Source organism: Seriola lalandi, unplaced genomic scaffold (genome assembly GCF_002814215.2).
Source record: "Seriola lalandi dorsalis isolate HSWRI2012SDOR001 ecotype SW California unplaced genomic scaffold, Sedor1 jcf7180002054582, whole genome shotgun sequence".
Taxonomy (NCBI): Eukaryota; Metazoa; Chordata; class Actinopteri; order Carangiformes; family Carangidae; genus Seriola; species Seriola lalandi.
In genome coordinates, this window is record NW_019525135.1 from 2,278,969 (window position 1) to 2,298,121 (window position 19,153).

At 37.2% G+C, this 19,153-nt stretch overlaps 3 protein-coding genes and 1 non-coding gene across 6 annotated transcripts; 3 read left to right on the plus strand and 1 right to left on the minus strand.

Moving 5' to 3' along the window:
* The first annotated feature begins 615 nt into the window (after nucleotides 1-615).
* On the plus strand, nucleotides 616-4,971 carry scpp1 (secretory calcium-binding phosphoprotein 1). Its single transcript, XM_023418444.2, has 9 exons — nucleotides 616-765; nucleotides 1,138-1,192; nucleotides 1,633-1,680; nucleotides 2,037-2,090; nucleotides 2,206-2,232; nucleotides 2,353-2,394; nucleotides 2,759-2,800; nucleotides 2,909-2,968; nucleotides 3,064-4,971. Exons 2-9 carry the CDS (start codon nucleotides 1,139-1,141, stop codon nucleotides 3,589-3,591), a joined length of 855 nt encoding a protein of 284 aa, XP_023274212.1. The 5' UTR covers nucleotides 616-765; nucleotide 1,138; the 3' UTR covers nucleotides 3,592-4,971.
* trnai-aau (transfer RNA isoleucine (anticodon AAU)) lies at nucleotides 4,549-4,622 on the plus strand. The gene has a single exon. It is a non-coding gene; the product is annotated as a tRNA-Ile (tRNA).
* A 1,099-nt stretch (nucleotides 4,972-6,070) lies between the features above and the next one.
* Nucleotides 6,071-10,321, minus strand: aptx (aprataxin). Of its 3 annotated transcripts, none has more exons than XM_023418498.2 (7): nucleotides 10,177-10,321; nucleotides 8,993-9,039; nucleotides 8,453-8,614; nucleotides 8,272-8,331; nucleotides 7,912-8,138; nucleotides 7,086-7,189; nucleotides 6,071-6,987 (listed from the first exon to the last, which is right to left on the minus strand). In XM_023418498.2, exons 1-7 carry the CDS (start codon nucleotides 10,304-10,306, stop codon nucleotides 6,833-6,835), a joined length of 885 nt encoding a protein of 294 aa, XP_023274266.1. In that variant the 5' UTR covers nucleotides 10,307-10,321; the 3' UTR covers nucleotides 6,071-6,832. The 3 variants fall into 3 exon arrangements, with proteins under 3 accessions (XP_023274266.1, XP_023274264.1, XP_023274265.1); XM_023418496.2 differs by having other exon boundaries at nucleotides 8,453-8,731; XM_023418497.2 differs by lacking the exon at nucleotides 8,993-9,039 and having other exon boundaries at nucleotides 8,453-8,731.
* A 30-nt stretch (nucleotides 10,322-10,351) lies between these two features.
* dnaja1 (DnaJ heat shock protein family (Hsp40) member A1) lies at nucleotides 10,352-18,537 on the plus strand. Its single transcript, XM_023418495.2, has 9 exons — nucleotides 10,352-10,487; nucleotides 12,382-12,533; nucleotides 12,890-13,079; nucleotides 14,068-14,172; nucleotides 14,437-14,664; nucleotides 14,772-14,886; nucleotides 15,253-15,368; nucleotides 16,165-16,265; nucleotides 16,482-18,537. The coding sequence occupies exons 2-9, from the start codon at nucleotides 12,402-12,404 to the stop codon at nucleotides 16,713-16,715; spliced, it is 1,221 nt and encodes a 406-aa protein (XP_023274263.1). The 5' UTR covers nucleotides 10,352-10,487; nucleotides 12,382-12,401; the 3' UTR covers nucleotides 16,716-18,537.
* Nucleotides 18,538-19,153: the final 616 nt, after the last annotated feature.

A 19,153-nucleotide genomic window follows, 5' to 3' on the forward strand; every position in this document is an offset into this window, starting at 1 on the left:
TATCATGAGCGTATTAAGCCTCTACATGTACGTGTGACTCAAGTTATGTGAAGCTGTCACAAGTTTAACCCTCCTATTAGAAAGATGTCAGAAGGTTAATTTTTTTCTTTGTCCAGACAAGTATTTTGAATCTACCCTTGAGCAAGGCATTCATGTGTTCCTTGTAATTTATTATAAAGCAACAATAAAAATCTAAAAAACAAAATACTATTGGGTGACTAGATAGTAAATAAAAAAGACAAAAATTTCACCGGAAACAAGTATGAAACCATCTGGCCTTCCTTTCCACTCTGAGTGGGTGAGTTTGTTTTTTAAACAGGCCACAAACCCTATGGTTTCGTCTGCTCAGCTATATTTCACTTAGGACTTGAGAGGGGGTGGAGAAAATATAGTGACTGAATGTAACAACTCTGTGTGTGTGTGTGTGTGTGTGTGTGTGTGTGTGTGTGTGTGTGTGTGTGTGTGTGTGTGTGTGTTTGCAGTCATCATCGTGCCAGCGTATGCTTGTTTTGAGCTTGCTCTCCGGAAACAAATACACCTTCGCGTGTCGACAGGGGAGCAGACATCCGGAAGGAAGTGATGCAATCACCTTAATTGAAGTTACTTATATACAGAGGTTCTTGGAGTTTCCTCCAGCATATCCACACATTGCGCTTTTACTGCCTCAACTGCCAGCTTCCATACGTGGCTCAGAATAGAGACGGGGTTCTCCTGTTTGCTGACAACATCTCTCACAGCTCTGAATCTAACGGACAAAAAAAAAAGGTAATTGATCATTATTGGCTGATAATAACAGAATGGTGTTCTTAAGGCTACTCTGTGTTTTTTTTCTGTGCAGTCTCAGTACATGTTTCTGAGTCCTTGCTCTTTGTTACCATATTTCCAAACTTTTATTTCAATTGTCAGTTTACCATGTTATTCAATTTGTCTAGTTTTTCTTAACATGTTTACTTGCTCAAGTGCAAGATACCTTTGCTTATACAACACATTAGCTGCTCTATCCACTAACATATTTTGTATTTTTGGATGACTTTTTTTGAAAAATGAATGTATATTTAAGTCTGCTTTTACGTTTGCAAACCAGCTTGCCACAAATCAAATGAAATCAACACTATTAATTATATCTGTTTGTTACAGAATGAAGGTTACCATAATAACACTTTGCCTGGTTGGAGCAGTTTTTGCCAACCCAGTAAGTATGAAACTGTGAAAATAAAACTTTTAAAACAGGATGTTAAATATGAAACTTATGTAATTTTATGCGTGTTTGGCAACATTTCTAAACTTGAATCTAAAATATCTACATTGTTATTATGTATGGTGTAGAGGTCAAATAACACGTAACAGCAAAGTCTCCATGCTTGAAGGTTCAGGTGCTGACATATTGTAGATTTTCTTACATTAACTAATAAAGTCATTACTACAAAGACTCCAGTTACAACCAATAAGTTCTAAATATCACCTTTGTCCTGCAGTGTTTCTTTTACTTTGACATTCGTAAGCTGAGCATTGCCTCCCATTAAGTACCTACAAATCTACAAAGATATTGCGCACCCATAAGATCTACCATCTTGGTAATAATTTCAGCACTTTTCTCACCCCTTATCTTCCTTTGTGTTTCCTTTCTGACAGATTTCATATAATGTTATTTTGGAATCAAGTGAGCTTGAAGCAAACACGGTGAGTGAATGAATTCCTCTCCTCAAACTCTATCTAATTTGATTCCCGGTGGAACTGTGCAGTGTTAGACCTCCACACAGTTTACACATAAATCCTTTGACTGCAGTAAAAAAAAAAAAAAAGTTGCATTCCTGTGACAGAGCCAGCAGAAAAACTAACAATAGGTGCGGTTACTCGAGGGTTCTCCAGACCTCAAGACACTTCCCATTTCAGAGACTATTGTTTACTGCACTGTATATCTGCACCCACGTATGTATGAATGGATCTTAAATGAAGGTGATGATTGTTGCTGCTGCAGTTGAAGGGTATAATTAAATGTACTGTGGTGTTTGCTCACTTTGTTTTTCTTTTTCCAGACTGGAAGTTTGTCTCTTTCACAATCATCTGAAAATAACACATCAGAGCTTCAGGTACTGTATACGTTCATTCCTGTAATGAGTAAATGATTATTTTCTGATGTAGGAGACTGTAAGCGCGAGTGCTGAGCTTCACCTAAACGAATGTGTATTCTTCTTTTTGTTTCAGAGCTCTGAAGAAAATGCCTCAAATCAAGTGAGTCATTTTGTTTTGTCTATCTTCTGACAAGACTCCAGAAGAAAAATCTAATTATTCTGATGTAACTGATCCAATGGTGCTGTAGATGTGACTGATGTTATCTATCTTTGTTTCCAGAGTTCAGAGTCAGAATCATTAGAATCCACATCAGAGGACAAGGTGGGTTGTATCAGCACTCTATTTTACTGTATACTCTTAATTGACATTCATTTCTTAAATTAATCATTTTATTAATGGGTTAATGACCGTAAATCCATCATATTTTCAGAGTGTAACAGTGCAAATTTACAAAATTGAGAATACTTAATAATAATCATAATACTGAAGTGAAAGATAAATGAAAGGAAAGAAAGAAGAAACATGTGTCCTTAATTTAGAGTAGCCCATTAAGTATTAATTACATTAATAAAACAAAAATAGATACTGTATGTATAGATATGTATACTTGTTGCTTTGTCCATTTGACTGTTACAGAAAATTTGCTAAATCAGTATGTGTCTTTTTCCAAAAACAAAATAAACAGACTTCAGAGGAGAGCAACAGCCAGTCAGATGAGGATGATGGGGTAAGAAATTAAATATTTTACCAAACCAAGATTATTTGCCAAATATTAACATATAGTACAGCATATTTCTGGTCTCCATTGCTCATATTATTCACTGTATTTCCACAGACTGACTCTATGGCTGAAACCAGAGATAACAGCATGGGCAGTGAGGAGAATGTGCGAAAGGTGAGATTTTACACACTTGCTTGATTTCAAACATCAAGTTTCAAAAGTTGAGATCAAAGTTGAGTAACACTATGCTCTGTTTGTTGTCTGCTCAGAGTTGGGTTCGGGTGTTTGCAAGTGTCACCAAAGTCCTGAGCGCAGAGGACAACAGCAGCACAGAGGTCGAAGGTCAAACAGACCACCTCAGCAAAGAGCTGACAGAGAAACAGCCCAATCAAACCTCCACCAGCACCATTTTCAAACAGAAGACCAACACCACTCAAAGCCAAACAAACCTACTGCTGGTGGAGAACAACACCGACAGCAGCGATACCACCAGTGACAGTGCAGACACCAGTGAGATGACTGGTGTCACCAGTGACAGCAGCGAGAGCACCAGCAGTGAGAGCAATGAGAGCAGTGACAGCAGTGACAGCAGTGATGCCAGCAAGAGCACAGAGGATAGTAATGCCAGCGACAGTACGGAGCTGCACCAAATCAAAACAGAAGACTGTGTGAACGGAACTCAGAGCTGTGAAAGTGAAGAGTATTTCTTCCAGGCTGTAGGAGATGACGCCAATTACTCTGTAGACAATTTGATGATGCCAGATGAGGACGAAAGGGAGTTAAGTCTAAGGAGATGATGACATGCACAGCTTTGTGTTTCCCACTATGAACTATAACACCATTAAATTACCTGCCTGAAGACATCAGGATGACAGATTTGCTCTTGCCCATCGCTTCTGAATGTTGATTATGGCAATATATGTTACCTGCAGCTGTTGATTCATGTATGTGATTATTATTGTGACGATGATGTAGCCTAGCATTTACTTTGTTTTGATAATAATAAACAAATAATATAACCATTGTATTGGGAGCTTGCATGATTTTATATAATTCGGTAGCAGAGAACAACATAAATACATCTACTGAAATACTTCTCTTATTCAATATTAAATTATTATTATTAAATACTTCTACTTAGCTTGAGTATTTCCAATGTACACTTATTTATACTAATTCTCCACTACATTTTAGAGGGAAATCTTGCACATTTACTGTATTAAATAACTTTGCAGAGTAAGATCTTAATACGAATCACAGTCGAATAGTAGCTTCCAGTATGCAGTATAATGTAGTTCAAATTAGCTGTTTGCATCTATAGTGATAATCCAATAATGTAGCCTATATACGTAACATGCATCTGAATGAGACCATTTTACCTTTGATATTTTAAGCGCATTTTGCTGAAAATAAGTCTGTACTTTCAAGTAAAACTATATGTAAGGCTTTACGTTCGTCTGTGGTATTGACACTTTTACTCTAGTGCGGTCTGACTCCACCACATGTGCTTAGCTAAGACAATTAAAAGTTAGCTAGTGGATGTTTTAAAAGCGGACCGCCTAATACAAATATTACATTATCATTGCCTCCAATTAGCAGGTAAGTAGCTCAGTATATTAGCTAGGATAGGCTTTTACTGTCGAAGCTTGAATGTTGAACGTGTATGTTAGTTTTGCTACAACCGAAAACTGACAAAACAGACGAAACAACATTTGAGTTCTGGTTATAAACCATAGTTTCCCGCGGCTCATCATGGCCGGTTAGCTCAGTTGGTTAGAGCGTGGTGCTAATAACGCCAAGGTCGCGGGTTCGATCCCCGTACGGGCCAATTCGATCTTTTTAAGTGTAGCCATGTCTTTTGTCAAAAGTTTGACATACGTCATCCTGTTTATCCAGTCATTCTTCAGGTTTTAATTTGTCAACATCTGTATATTCACATATTTTCTGTTTCCAAGGTCAGGGATTCACTGTCACTGTCACTTCTGTTCACCCTTTATCTACATACAGCAGGCTATGTATTATAATGTAAAATATGCTGTATGCATATATGGGAATTTAATATGTCTGTTAACCATAAGAAAAAGGTGTATAATGATGATTCTGAGCTTTATGTATGATACACATGTGATCAGCGGATTATGCTGTCATTGTCCTCCATACAGGGAAGTGGATAAGAATCTGGCTTTGTGACTTTATTTGCGTAAATCTGTGTATGGTCTAAAAGTTTGGTCTAGCTTGCTTACCAACACACAACTACAGCACAAGGGTTGTGCAATGTTGTTTTCCCACATGTAGTTGACCTCTGACTCTTAACTGAGTTAGAAACTCGGTAAAATCTGTCAATTTGGTGCGGTGTAAAGAAACTATATGGAGCACAAAGTAGAACAAAATAACACCAGTAACAATGCAGGAACATGCATGAAGTAACTAACGTTCATGAATCTGATACCACAGTGAATGATGTAACTGCATTTGCATGATCAACACTCTGCCAACCATATGAATGTTGATCATGGTTTCAACTCTCCACCCACTTTTGACTTTATTTCATAATAAGAGCTCTCCTGTTATTCAATATATCCTGCTCCAAAAATAACAAATTAATACTCAAAGAAACCTGGATGAGTATAAACAGCCTTAATTTATCCTGATAACAGCATGTTAACCTGAATTAGTCATGGCCACATTTCAGCAACAGGGTCCTGAATTTGTAGCCCTGCAAGTATAATAATGTAGCAGTAGATGGCGACAAACTCCACCCTTCATACTGCCTTGTTTACTGAAAGTTCTTGAAGGGCCTGCTAGACCAAATCGGTGTTTTCACTTATTCTGGCTGATTGGACCTCTTCTCAGTTTAAAATTAAGCAGAACTATTCTGGGAATTACATTAAGTTGCTCCACCCTCACAAATAAAACCAAATTAACAAGGGAGTGTGGAAAATGTTGATCAAGCAATGTCTGTGAACACCCACACAATTCTCAGAGGGCGACTAGTCAGCAACAGTACATGAAGACACCTGTGTGGGTGGACTATGGGTGTGCAGGGGCTACTCTTTCCTCCTTGTAATATTTAAGACAGATTCAAGCACTGTATTATCAGTTTTCGACTGAGCAAGTTTCAGTCATCATTTGGTAATAACATCAGAGAAACCACGGCCCCTTGTTCTGGCACCAAGTTATGTTCTGTATTTTTCTTAAGACTGATATAATTAACTGTCTGGTAATGCTCCAACTCTTCTACATGTCTTAAAAACTTTTATTTCCAACTCTTCTACATGTCTTAAAAACTTTTATTTTTAAAGTTAGCAGCAGATCTGACAGAAACACTACATGCTCCTCCAAACCCACTTGTGTGACAAAATAAGAGATGTGAAATCTCCACAGCATCCCACACTCAGTCACCATGTTTCATTTTTCCAGGCTGGCATCATGTTAAGTCCTCAAAAAGGTTTTTCTATGGAGGCAAGATTTCCCTGGACAAATCTCACCTTTATCTCCAGTTTTGGAAGACCGCAGTTCTGTCTCAGATCTATGGCAGACAGACAATACAGATGGTTTAAAAATAATCTACAACTGCAGCAAATTCACAATGTGATAATTCTTACAGCTTCCCTTTCTCTTTAACATGCACTGAAATTGATCAAAAGCAGGAGACTTACCACATTTTCATTTTAAATAAAAAAAAGTTTGTTTGTTTTTTTGGGGTTTTTTTACAAAACATTTAATACACCTTATTTGAACATGTTTGAAAGTTGAGGAAGAACAGGACTCTCAGGACTTGTGCGATGACATCGAGCATGAATGATATCCATCTTTACAGTGGCCTCTTAAACCTACTGATCAAATGATGAGTTGAAAATACAACAAAAGCTGTGCATGGACACCGTGTTCCGGTCACATAACTACAATACTCAATGAAACATGTTTTAGAAAACTGTAAATCCTAATCAACAGGCAAAAATAATGTCTAATGTGCCAAGAGTCCAATGTTGAAGCCGTGAACATCTGAGGAATTGTTTCTGCTTTGAGGTCACATTCTTATCTGGGAAAGTGAGACTTCAGGTGATCCTTCAGAGCTGGTATAGTGGGAAGTTCTTTGCGACACATGTGACAGCGGAGAGGTAGTTTCAACAACTCATTGGCGCCTTCTTTCACAGTGACCCTTCCATTTGTGTCAAGCATCTCAATGACATCTGCAGATAATAAAAAAAAAAGTGCAAGTTTTCAGTGATGGACAAAGTGTACTACTCTTCAGGTTAAAACAACAAAAACAAACAGAATTTACTCTCACCATGAGACTCAATGAAATAGTCAGTTGTGAACGAGTTCCAGTGCTTTTTGTTCTTCAAACAAGGAGAGTCAAAGTCCTGGCTGATCACATGGAGATGAACATGACTGTAAAAGAAGATAAACACAAAATGTGTTGATTTTTTGTGTCTACATCAAATATACCAGAGATACCACAGTTTTATTCAAGACCTCAGCAATGCTTTGAAAACTTTTTCCATTGATTACAAATAGTGCATATTTTACATTGCTACCATTTTTCAAAGCTTTTTAGAGTAATGTATTGGGATGATCGACTTATGTGTATGCCATTCATGAAATGTTTTCAAATCACTGTATTTTCTCTACTTTTACCACCAAACAGCAGTAAAGTGTTAAGTTTAGTGTCACAACCAATACGGACACAAGGATGAAGCTATGTCTTATGTCTTATGGGTGTGTGTGACATGCTTTTCTGCATAGTCTAATATAAGGCATGCTTATTTGTGCAGCACATTTCACAGAGACAATTTAATGTTATATATAATGCACTAAAACCAAGCAGGAAATGCAGAATAAAACATTACAGCATTTAATTTAGACAATTAAAAAGGTCAGAAACCACATAAAGGAAACAATAAAAATAAAAAAACAATATTAGACAGGTAAAGATGTAAGTGCAAGGTGGATAATGATAAAATATTTAAGGTTCAGTCAAAGGCAGCAGAGAACATGAAGTGGGCCCACAGCAAACTACAGCTGTTTTAGAAAATATCTGGCAACAATGTCAAATATACATTATTTATATGATCTTTCTATGTAAAAGCAATATTCAAGCATTTATGACTAACCTCATACTTGGGATGGCATGGTACCCTGTGCGGAAATGTAATGAACTAGCGTCGGGGCACTGCTCAATCATCTGGTCAGCAACTTGCTGCATGTGTTTCACCAGGTCGCAGTGCTCCTCACGCAAAGCTTTCAGACTGGGAATGGACTGCCACGGGAGGACCAGCCAGTGGTAACGAGATTTGGGGTATTTATCTTTAATTACTACGACTTTCTCATCCTTGTATACCTAGAAAAATGGAAACAGTGATATTTAACAGTCAGACATGGTGATAATCAATCATGCTGTCAAAAATCCAGCTATGATCCAATTCAGTAAGCGTCACATCAACTGTAACTTCTTTTTTTCCCCCAATAGCTACCTGCATCTTTGGGTCTTGCATTGAAATCTTCAGACCTTGGCTCCAATGTCCAAAAGTTTCCTGCAAGAATTTAGGCAACACATTTTTTTTTGTATAACATACTCTTACCAGCTCTAAAATAATAAAAATAACATTTTTAATATGTGCACACACGAGTACACACACACATCTTTTTTCTTACATTGGTTTTTGTGGCTTCTCCATGGCTGAGTGATACTGAGACCTTTTCTGTCTGTTTGGCTGCTTTCATTTTCTGAGCCTCTCTCTGGCTCTCTCTGTCCTCTGAAACTGACTCCCTTGGTCTTTTGGTGCCACCGTGGTTGCCAGTCAGATCCTCCTTGAACTGTACAGTGTATGGATAGAGCTGGTTGACAATATGAAGCTGCTGTCCAGGCTTCATTTTGACTTCATTGCCTGTACCCACAACTGCAGAGTCTATAGAGGTGGGGTTCACACCCAGCTTTGGAATAAAGACGTGGGATGAGACACAGAGTGTTAAATAACCTGTGGAAGACCTTTCACTAATCACTGAAATAAAAACATGAATAAAAAAGAATCAATACCGCAGGCAGATTACACAGAATGCATCCAAAATGTTTAGCAATGGATATTAAAATAGCAGCGAGTACTAAAGGTATCTAATTAAGTTCGCATTAAACTTGATTCATATTATTTTCTTGATTTCACACTGACAAAAATCAATGTTTTTTATCCATCTTACCTGTTTAACTTTGACATAACCTTTGTTGCATTCTGCTCTCAATTCAACTGGTTGGGGAGGGATAACATTTGCATAGGTTAAAGTTAGTTTTTAATACTTTGGATGTTTTTTTTCATTTTTATTATTTTATTTTCAAAATACAGAAATGTATAGACAAATATGAGAACATATAGCATGTTAAAGAAACAAAAATTCAACAGTTTATATGTAATGTTACAATCCCATTCAGAGAGTTCAGGAGAGGCTTAGGTTGAAAATAATAATGTATAAGGTATTTGGCTTATGATAAAATTATATGTGCACAGTAAAATTGTTTATCTTCAGTTTTTTGTATTCCATGAATAGCACTTTTTAGTGGTATTACTACAAATATTAAATAAATTTAATCATTTTTTAAAATTCAAAATAATATATATAAAATATCAGGAAAATGGACCTTGTGAGTGTCACACTATTATATATCAATATTTATAAATTGATGCATTAATATGTAAACAGCATTTTAATGTTGTAGCTGGTGGAGGTGGAGCAGGACTGTGCCTACAGCTTATTGTCACACTGATTATTTATTGTATTAAACAATAGAAAATAGTGAAAAATGACTATCACAATTTCACAATTTCATATAGGCCAAGGTGACTTCTTCATCTATCTTGTCGAGCGATATTCCTTAACATTTAACATATTACGTTTTATTATAATGTTTATTTGAATAGTTGTAGATTGATTTTCTGTCAATTGACAAATCAATGAATTGACCTTTCACTGCAGCTCTACTAATTTTAACTATTCTGAATACTGCTTACTAGTTTGGTTTGCAACAGGGCATCATGTTTTATAATCCAATAGTATGTCTTGGAAGTTTTAATCTGATAAATAACGAGTGGCTAAAGCTGTCAAATAAACGCATTGGAGTAAGAAGCACAATAATTTCCGCTGGATTGTTGGGGAGTAGAAGCTGCATGAAATGGAAATACTCAAGTAAAGTACAATTACCTCAACTTTGTACTTAGGTCCAGTACTTGTAAATGTACTCATTTACTTTCCACCACTGTCAATGTCAATTTTGAACTTGGTCTTATAATGGTGAACTGAGTGATTTTTATTTTTTCATACGTTTACTTTTGATGGAAGGTTTAGAAGTTAAGCTAACTGCTAACACATACAGTGTATCAGTGTATTACCTTGCTGCCGGGAGCACTTTTTGTCTTTAATAGTCGTTTCTGGACCTCGACCCAGGACAACTGTCTGTAAGTGGGGCAGCTGAATAGGTTTATGATTGCCTTCCTCGCTAATAAGCCAGCAAATAGGCATTTTATCATCTTATTTAGCTATTCTTTTGTTTAACAAAACGGTTACAAGCGTCTCACGCTTGTTTGGTTTGGCGACTCTGTGTCGCAGGAATTTGACGTCACATAGAAAAATCTGGAATCGTCGCAGTGAGCTGAAGTCTGCTCTGAACTTGTGAGGATACACAACATTGTCTTCATATAAGGTTGGGAAATAATAATTCAGTCGTACATATTCACATATTCAAATGTTTGCCTATACAAGAGTCATGTTTAATTTATTTCTAGCTTAACGTCAGAAAAACAGCCTAGTTAGCATGTTAGCGTTAGCGCGGCTATCAATGCTAACGTTGATAGGGCCTGGTAAATGTGATACCTCGTTATTGTTTTCATCAGGAGCATAGTAACAGGTGTTTGCTAATGTATTAACGTCAATTAATACTCGTGTAAATTAGGAATAAACCTGTGGTGTTCATATAGTTCGTGATTGATAGCCCCTGGCTCCTCTTTCGAGAAAGATATTAAAACTAGTAACCAAAACAAGCATGACGTGTGACAGTAGGTTATGATTGAAGCTTTGTGCAAGTTGTTCCCTGAAAGTGACTGGCATTTCATTGGACATTTTATGTCAGGCTCATGGTCCAAACATAGCTACAGCTGGATGCTAAAGTTTTTGGACCCCTGGGCAAAATTGCTACATATTTAGTTCATTTTTGAAGTGAATACAACCCCTGCAGTAAACTGATACTTAAAATTACTTTTGGCCACCCTACTAAATCAGTACTCAGAAACCTCCCATTTGGCAGGTATCGCAGCTTTCAGACACGTTTTGTTGCCAGCTTCTAGTCGTTCTGTTATTGATTTGGGAACTTTTCACCCACTCTTCCCACAGCATTCTTAAGCTATACACTCAGATTTCCAATGATGCTTTCAATTTCGATTTCTTGACTGACTGCATGACATTTGCATCTGTGGAATCCATTGTCCTCTCTATCAATGTTTCCCGGTGCCACTGACTGCCACACATCCCCAGAGCAGAATATTACAGATAATTACAGACAACCATGATCCATATTACATAAAATAGTCAATATCAAAGTCAACTAACATTGCTTGTTTTGATTATTTGGTAGGATTAAATAACCCTCAGATATCCTGTACTATACATGCCAGTTTATTTGGTAAACCCAGCTAGTTAAGAAAGGCGTTCATTTAAATGTATGTTAATTTTGGAGGCTGCAGTGTTGTTATCTTGAGTTGTATTGCATTATACTGAGAGTTATATTTGGTCCACTCTTTCAGATCAATGGGGCTAGACTTTCAAAACTAGCTAAATAAAAATGAACATTGTAACCTATATGAAAGTAGGATTTATCGAAGGATGTTTTTTTTTTTTTTTTTTTTACAATCACAGCATTAGTTTGACGTGGGTTTTGCTAATAAATTGCATGGTGCTGTTTTCATACATGTACCATAGATGAGTAATATACAGGGACATACTGTAAGCCCTGAACAGTGAGACTTAGACATTTAGCACAAATGTCCATACAAGCATACCATAAGCATTGTTGATACACACTGAGTTCCCTGTTTATTAATTACATCTGCACAGGCTAATGCAATCTAATACATAGTCCTGCAATAATTTGGAAGTTTGCCATGATAGCTTTTTGTTCAGAGTCAGAGAGATGTTGATTTAACATACTGGTACTTTCTGGCCATATTTAATAGTTATGTTGTATCGACCTGCATTACATTTAAAAAAATGTGTTGAATATTTTGTCCACCACCATTTACAGACACGCTCAAATCCAGCCTCAAATCTAGTTTTCAATACAAAGGCCTCTCTCACAGTTCAGCCTCATGATGATACGCTCTGTTTTTGCATCAATGAAAGGATTCTCTTCCTTTTGACACTATTAACATGATGCAGATTCTTATTCACAGGGCAGCAAATTAAATTCAGTTTCATTGAAATTCTTACTCTGTTGTTTTGCTCTTAGTTCAGAGGCCAAATACTTGTAGGCAGGGTCAGTAGAAATTAAATTGGAGTTGAGTATTGAAATACTGATTGTGTTTTTCCTGTCTTACTTTTCCAAGGTTATTCGTTTAAGACAAACATGGTCAAGGAAACAGGCTTCTATGACACATTGGGGGTGAAACCTAATGCTACTCCTGATGAACTGAAAAGGGCCTATCGCAAACTAGCCTTGAAATATCACCCAGACAAAAATCCTACAGAAGGAGAGAAGGTAAGTATCACACCCATAGATATTAACATTATCAGCTGCATACAATTTTTATTGTGTAGAAGTCCCCATAATACTAGTGTGTTTATCCTGAAAATACATCTCCATTAAAGCCCAAAATCCTAAAATCTAGTTTGAAATCTATCTGGATGTTACATATTAATAAATTATGTAACGTAAGTTAGTGCATCAAATGAAACAGGGTATAATTACTTTTTGTTAAGTCTATTTTTCTTTGGCAGACCTCAGCTATTACTTTACTCACAATGTCAAAGAGTTAAACACCTTCTAAGCAGCTGTACATTGCCAAAAATGTCTGCCCTACCAAAGAAGATGTGTTTGTTTCTTTTCTTTCATAGTTCAAGCAGATCTCACAGGCGTATGAGGTGTTGTCCGATGCAAAGAAGAGAGAGGTGTATGACCGTGGAGGTGAAAAGGCTATAAAGGAAGGAGGAACTGGTGGTGGTGGTGGAGGGGGCTTTGCATCGCCCATGGACATCTTTGACTTATTTTTTGGCGGAGGTAGTCGGATGCACAGAGAGCGGAAAGGTACGGGAATATTAGAGAAACGTTTTAAGGTGTCATTGATTTATGTTAATTCAAAAATTCTCTTTGCTGATACGACTTCTGAGCCAGAGCCAGTAGTGTTGAGGAGGGGGGTGCAGCATTGAACATGTCATTAATCGTTATTAAACAGCCAATTACTTTTTTAATCAGCTGATTAATCATTTAGTGTATAAAACATCAAAATACAGTGAAAAATGCCTCCACAATGCCGTAGAGCACAAGGTGACATCAACAAATATCCAAACATACAAAACATTCAAGTTACTATAATATAAGCTAGAAGAGGAAAGACATCAAATTATCACTATCGAGAACCTGAATGTCAATGTTTGGCATTTTACTTGAAAAATGGCAATTGACAGCTCATCAGAATAATTGCTAATTGATTTTCTTTCAATCGAATAATCGCTGCAGTTGTTCTTTGCAGCATGTTTGACTTAGGCAGTTTTCATTTTCTTCCTGCAGCTGCTCTTAAAAACAACAAAACAAGAATTTCTCATGCTCTTCTCCACATTCGTCCTCCAATTTGTCTTTTGAGCAATCACATTACAGCCTATCAAACAAGCGTGACAAATGTTTGAGAGAATAGGTCTTAACTCTGGCTGTACATCAGCTGTTGTAGTTGTGACTATGCAGTTTGGCAAAATGGAAATTATTCCTTAAGAAGTAAACACACAACTTCTTCCCATCCATAGACCAGTGTCATCTTCCCTAACATTTTTTTTTCATTGTACAGTCATCTGACGCTCGAGTAACAACATGTTTTGAACAGTTAATTTGTTTTACGTTGTTATTAAGGATTGGTATCAGAAGCTTCGACTTGTTTATATAAATGTGTAGTAATGTAATATGTAAGGAAATGTATATTAAGTAGACGAGGGAGTGTGTATTTTCAATTCTGATCACATTCCAAGAAATAGCATTGTTTTGTGATTTGTGACTCATAATGTAATTTTTTGTTCCACCTCAGGGAAGAATATTGTTCATCAGATTTCAGTAACACTGGAAGATCTTTATAATGGAGCTACAAGAAAACTTAGTGTCCAGAAGAATACCATCTGTGAGAGATGTGAAGGTACGTCTTTGGCAATGTGACTTACTTACATGCTCTCGTTAGTGTCCATCACTGGACGTGTTTGGTAATCCAAGCAGGCTTTTCAGCACACGCAGACCCAGGCAAGCCATAAAAGGGCTATTTGTCCAATAAAAAAACACATCAGTCTCGTAAATGTAATCCAGGCCTTTCTTGCCAGGTCACTACAGTTTATAGCTTGGAAATAAGCCAAATCTAACACAAAGATAGCCTTTAACTGTTTTCTTTTCTTTTTTTTTTTGTTAGGTCGAGGGAGTCGGAAAGGAGCTGCACAGATGTGCATGACTTGCCATGGCACAGGCATGCAGGTCCGTGTGCACCAGCTAGTACCAGGTATGGTTCAGCAAGTGTCCACAGTGTGCCACAGCTGTCAGGGCCAAGGACAGAGAATCAGCCACAAGGACCGCTGCAAACAATGTGCAGGTCGGAAGATCCTGCGACAGAAGAAGATCTTGGAGGTCCACATTGACAAAGGTGAGAGTGTAGAGAGATTCAATCTAAATGTATCTGTGACTGGTTTAAGATCAGATTAAAGCAAGAAAATGTTATACAAACATCACCTGGTCACTTTACTGCCACAGGAATGAGAGATGGCCAAAAGATAGTTTTCCACGGCGAGGGAGATCAGGAGCCAGGACTTGAGCCAGGTGATATCATTATTGTCCTGGACCAGCGAGAACATCCACGTTTCACCAGGTGAAATATTCTCTGTTATCAAGTGTCTTTTGTTACTGATGTTACCTGCTAACAGATTTAGTGATGGTGTGATAATTGAGTGCAGCTTGTACAGGCTGTACATAGGTACAGATGTATATGCATATTTGTACGGCCTGTTTTGAATACAGAAGTGATAGATATTCCAAAGCAGAGGCTCAAGGCAACCTTTGACATTGCAGCCAGTTTCAAGTTGAATTTATTAAATTTAAACTTGAAGCTTCACAGTTTTGCTACATCTACTTTCATTAGAAGATGACAGGTGACCTCGAAGTAGATAGCAGCCCGCCCAGTAAAATCCCCTCTGCTTCATTATTTTCCTTAACTTGTTCTTGCTGTTGTCATCAGGAGAGGTGAGGACCTGACCATGTCCATGGAGTTACAGCTGGTTGAGGCTTTGTGTGGTTTCAAGAAACCTGTTCCGACACTGGACGACAGAACGCTCCTCATCACTTCACATCCAGGTAAAACCAAATCATTACATGCGTATCTTCCCCTTAAATTGTCAAGTGTTTTGTTGGTAGTCAGACCTCATGCCTGACAGTGTTCTTTTCACCATCCATAGTTTGGTCTGATATATAATTAACGACTGCAAGCCATCTTACATGTTCCAGTATATGGAAGGAAAATACATCCATTTTACCTGGAAAAATATTTGCAGCAGCAGCAGCAGCAGATCCTGCTGAAAAGACACTGGCAAAGAATTGTTTAAAATAAAAAAAATGATTTGCTAGTGATTTTCATAACAGTTGGATGGCTGGTTAATCTAATATAATGTATCTCATTCACTCTACCTCTACCTCTACCGTGTGTGTGCTCTTCTGTGTTGCATTTTTGGAGAGTTGTGTGCACTGGTCATTGCACATTTTACTTCACTGTACTGACACACAACACACTGTATCGCTCCATTGAAGTTGTTAAAAAGTGTGAATAATGCCCTTTGTTTTAATGGTGTTTTAAATCAGTCAAACTGATGTGTTGATAAACTTCTAAGTAAGATCTACGCCACAAACTGTTTTGGTGTCTTGTGTGTTATGTTGGTTGATGACATGCAAGAGTTGAAATTATTCACTTGAATTTAACACAACAAAATATTTGGGAGAAAAATATTTATAATAAATACAATTGATGGAATGTATTTATTTACAGTCCTTGTAAGACATCTTGTCAAAAGAACATTCAACTTTGACTGTAAAACTTCCTGTTTTCAGTTTTTCATAATTAAGGTGACGCATGTTTTTATTTATTTATTTATCGCAGGAGAACTGATCAAGCCTGGAGACACAAAATGTGTCTTGAATGAAGGGATGCCCATGTACCGCAGACCGTTTGAGAAGGGACGCCTTATTATTCACTTCTCAGTAAGATGTTTTTTCAATATCCACTTTTTTAAAAATCCCATTTCTTCTTTTACTTACCTGTTATATTTTTATTTTACACATGGTTCCCCTTCTGTAATGGGAAATAACTCTACATCAGCCTCACACACACACAAAAAGAAGTTGTACATTAAAATATTGAACTGACAAGCTGCGGTGCTGAACTGTTAAGACTGATGTTGTGCTTGTTTGCATTAGGTTGTGTTCCCACAAGCCAACTTCCTCCCCAACAACAAGCTGAAGGAGCTGGAGCGCTACCTCCCAGAAAAGATGGACGCAGAGCAGCCAGAGAGTATGGACGATGACCTCTACATCTATGCCGACCTGGAGGACTGTGACTACGAAAACAGGAAAAGACACCATCGTCAGTATTGCTACAAGGATGACGACGACTACGCCAGCACTGGAGGTGTTCAGTGCCAGACGTCCTAAATAACAGCTGGCATGAAGCCTGAACCCTCATCTATAATGCAAAGCACCTTTTTGAAATTTTGTGCACTTTTTATTTTATTACTTTTCTTAAAATCATAACTATCTACTCGTTGAAGTTTTCTTTCAAGCTGAATCATAAACCTGTGTCCCAACGCCCTCCTGATTTATTGTAATGCTTTTTGGATTGAGTGGAGTATCTTAAAGTTCCAGGACTAAACTTGGATCCAGGTGAATGGGATTCCTCGTCATCTCTGGGACCTTATTTTAATTAATTTAATTTTTTTCCCAGTCACACTGTGATTATAGACGAGGGCTGGTATTACACAGGCTTCAGAGGAAAGAAAAACTTCTTTGTCTAAACAAGGACTGCCTGCTTTTTATGAGGTTAGACTAAAACTGACAGCCAATATTAATCTGAAAATAATCCTTTTTTCTATAGTCTTACTAAATCAGTTGTTGTTGTGAACCACTTGTTGATGACTCGTTCAATCAGTTGTGTGAAGACCCAATCTTCAGATGGTGGTGGTGGAGAGGGATATGCATTGATACTTGACAACGACATTTATGCTGTTTAACCCTTTCAAGGGCTATTTTATAAACATTATTAAACAATGTTGACAATGTGACAGGAAGATGTAAAGTTAATGATGATTCAGGCAGGAGAGTACTTAGGTCCAAGCCACTAAATTGTAGATTATTCAAACTAATGTTTAAGTTTAGTTTAACATTTTTACTTTTGAGCTGCCATTTGTTGTCTGTTGTGATGCCACAGTTGTTTTTGTGGAAAGTGGAACATCTCATACATATATATGTACAGTGGAGTCCAAAAGTACACAGTGGGAAAGTGGTCTCAGACTTTTGGACCCCACTGTATACTTATCAGCCAAATATGCATGACAGGGTAGGTATTCAAAGACAAAGGGTCAAACATGAGTAAGAAGTCACTTTATTTTGGAAAAACAAAGAAGAGGTTTTGAAGGAGTAGGTTGTCTGGATAACTTTGCTCAAACTCAGGATGGGTATTTTACCATACTTATAGGTACATACATAGGTATGTTCCAGATTTGATCTGGTTTTGGGTTTCAGCAGACAGGTACACAGATAACACAGATTATTAAAAAAGGCCCCTAATGCCTTGATGGCAAATGTTTTTTTAAAATTGCCAAGTGTCAAGTCGCACCCAAGTTGAAGAAGAAAAAAGTGACTAATGACGAGGTTGCTGTTTTAACGGTTGAATGTGCGTAAGATTATTTCCAGCACGTGCTTTTAAAATCATTAGAAGATTTAGAGTTCAGTTACTTCTCTGATATTGTCTTAAGACCAAAATCTGGAATTCAAATGACAAATTTTAATGAAAGTAGCAAGTTAAATTTGTTGATGGGTTTTTGCTGGTTTTGGCCCAAAAGTTATTAAGTGTGTCTTTTTTCATGTTTCTAATCCTAATAGCAGATGCCAAATGGGACTTAAAATTGGCACACCTGATACCTCACTGATGTGTCTGCCTGTTTGAAAGCCTTATCATAACTTAACTTGAAGCTACTTGATAATGCAGTTTTGTTTGTTTGTTTGTTTTTGTTCATGGGTGATCTTTGCCTTGGATATTGTAAAACACAACTATGCTCACAGAAGAGGGGTTCCTTCAATTGTTTGACGGTTGTTCTTGAAAGTAGATGCAAATTTATGAGTAGTCATAATGTCAGGGGTAATTCAACTCGAATATGTGTTGTCCAGGTCTTGATTTGACTGTTTGTGTGTTAGGACCAATGATTACTTGTTTGTGCTCATGTTTTCTAATTAAATTCAGTTTGGTGGTCTTTCTAAATCGTGCTGTTTCTATGTGTTAAAGATTTATTCCTGTCACCAGGAGTTCTGCTGATACTTAAAGCACATAAATAAAGTCACACCTCAAAATAACAGAGGCTCATTTTGCAGTTTCAAGCTTTTAGTTTTAACCTGATGATGATTTCAGAGTGAAAAAAAGACCCAAAAGCTTGAAACTGCAACGATGCCTACATCCTTTTGTGGAGTAACTCTCCTTTTATTTTCAATAGTTACACTGTTTTAATTTATACCACAAAATAATTTGCTTTATCACACGTTAGGAAGTAATCTTGATACTATTCTTACACACTGGAGTAGAAGCATTATTATAAACGCTTTAATAATAATAATAATAATTTAATAATCAACAGAACCTTTGACAATCTGAAGTTGTAATGATTAGTTGATTTATCAATCCTTAAAAAGATGACTTGGCATCTGTTTTGTCGGTGGTTCACTCTGATGTGAATGTTTACTGGGTTTTTATGCCTCTGCATTATGCTCTCTAGGCATTATGTTTTCAGACGGGCGTCTGTCTGTACATACGCAAGTACTTGCGTCCATCTGTCCCGTTCTCGTGAACACGATATCTCAGTAACGCCTTGAAGGAATTTCTT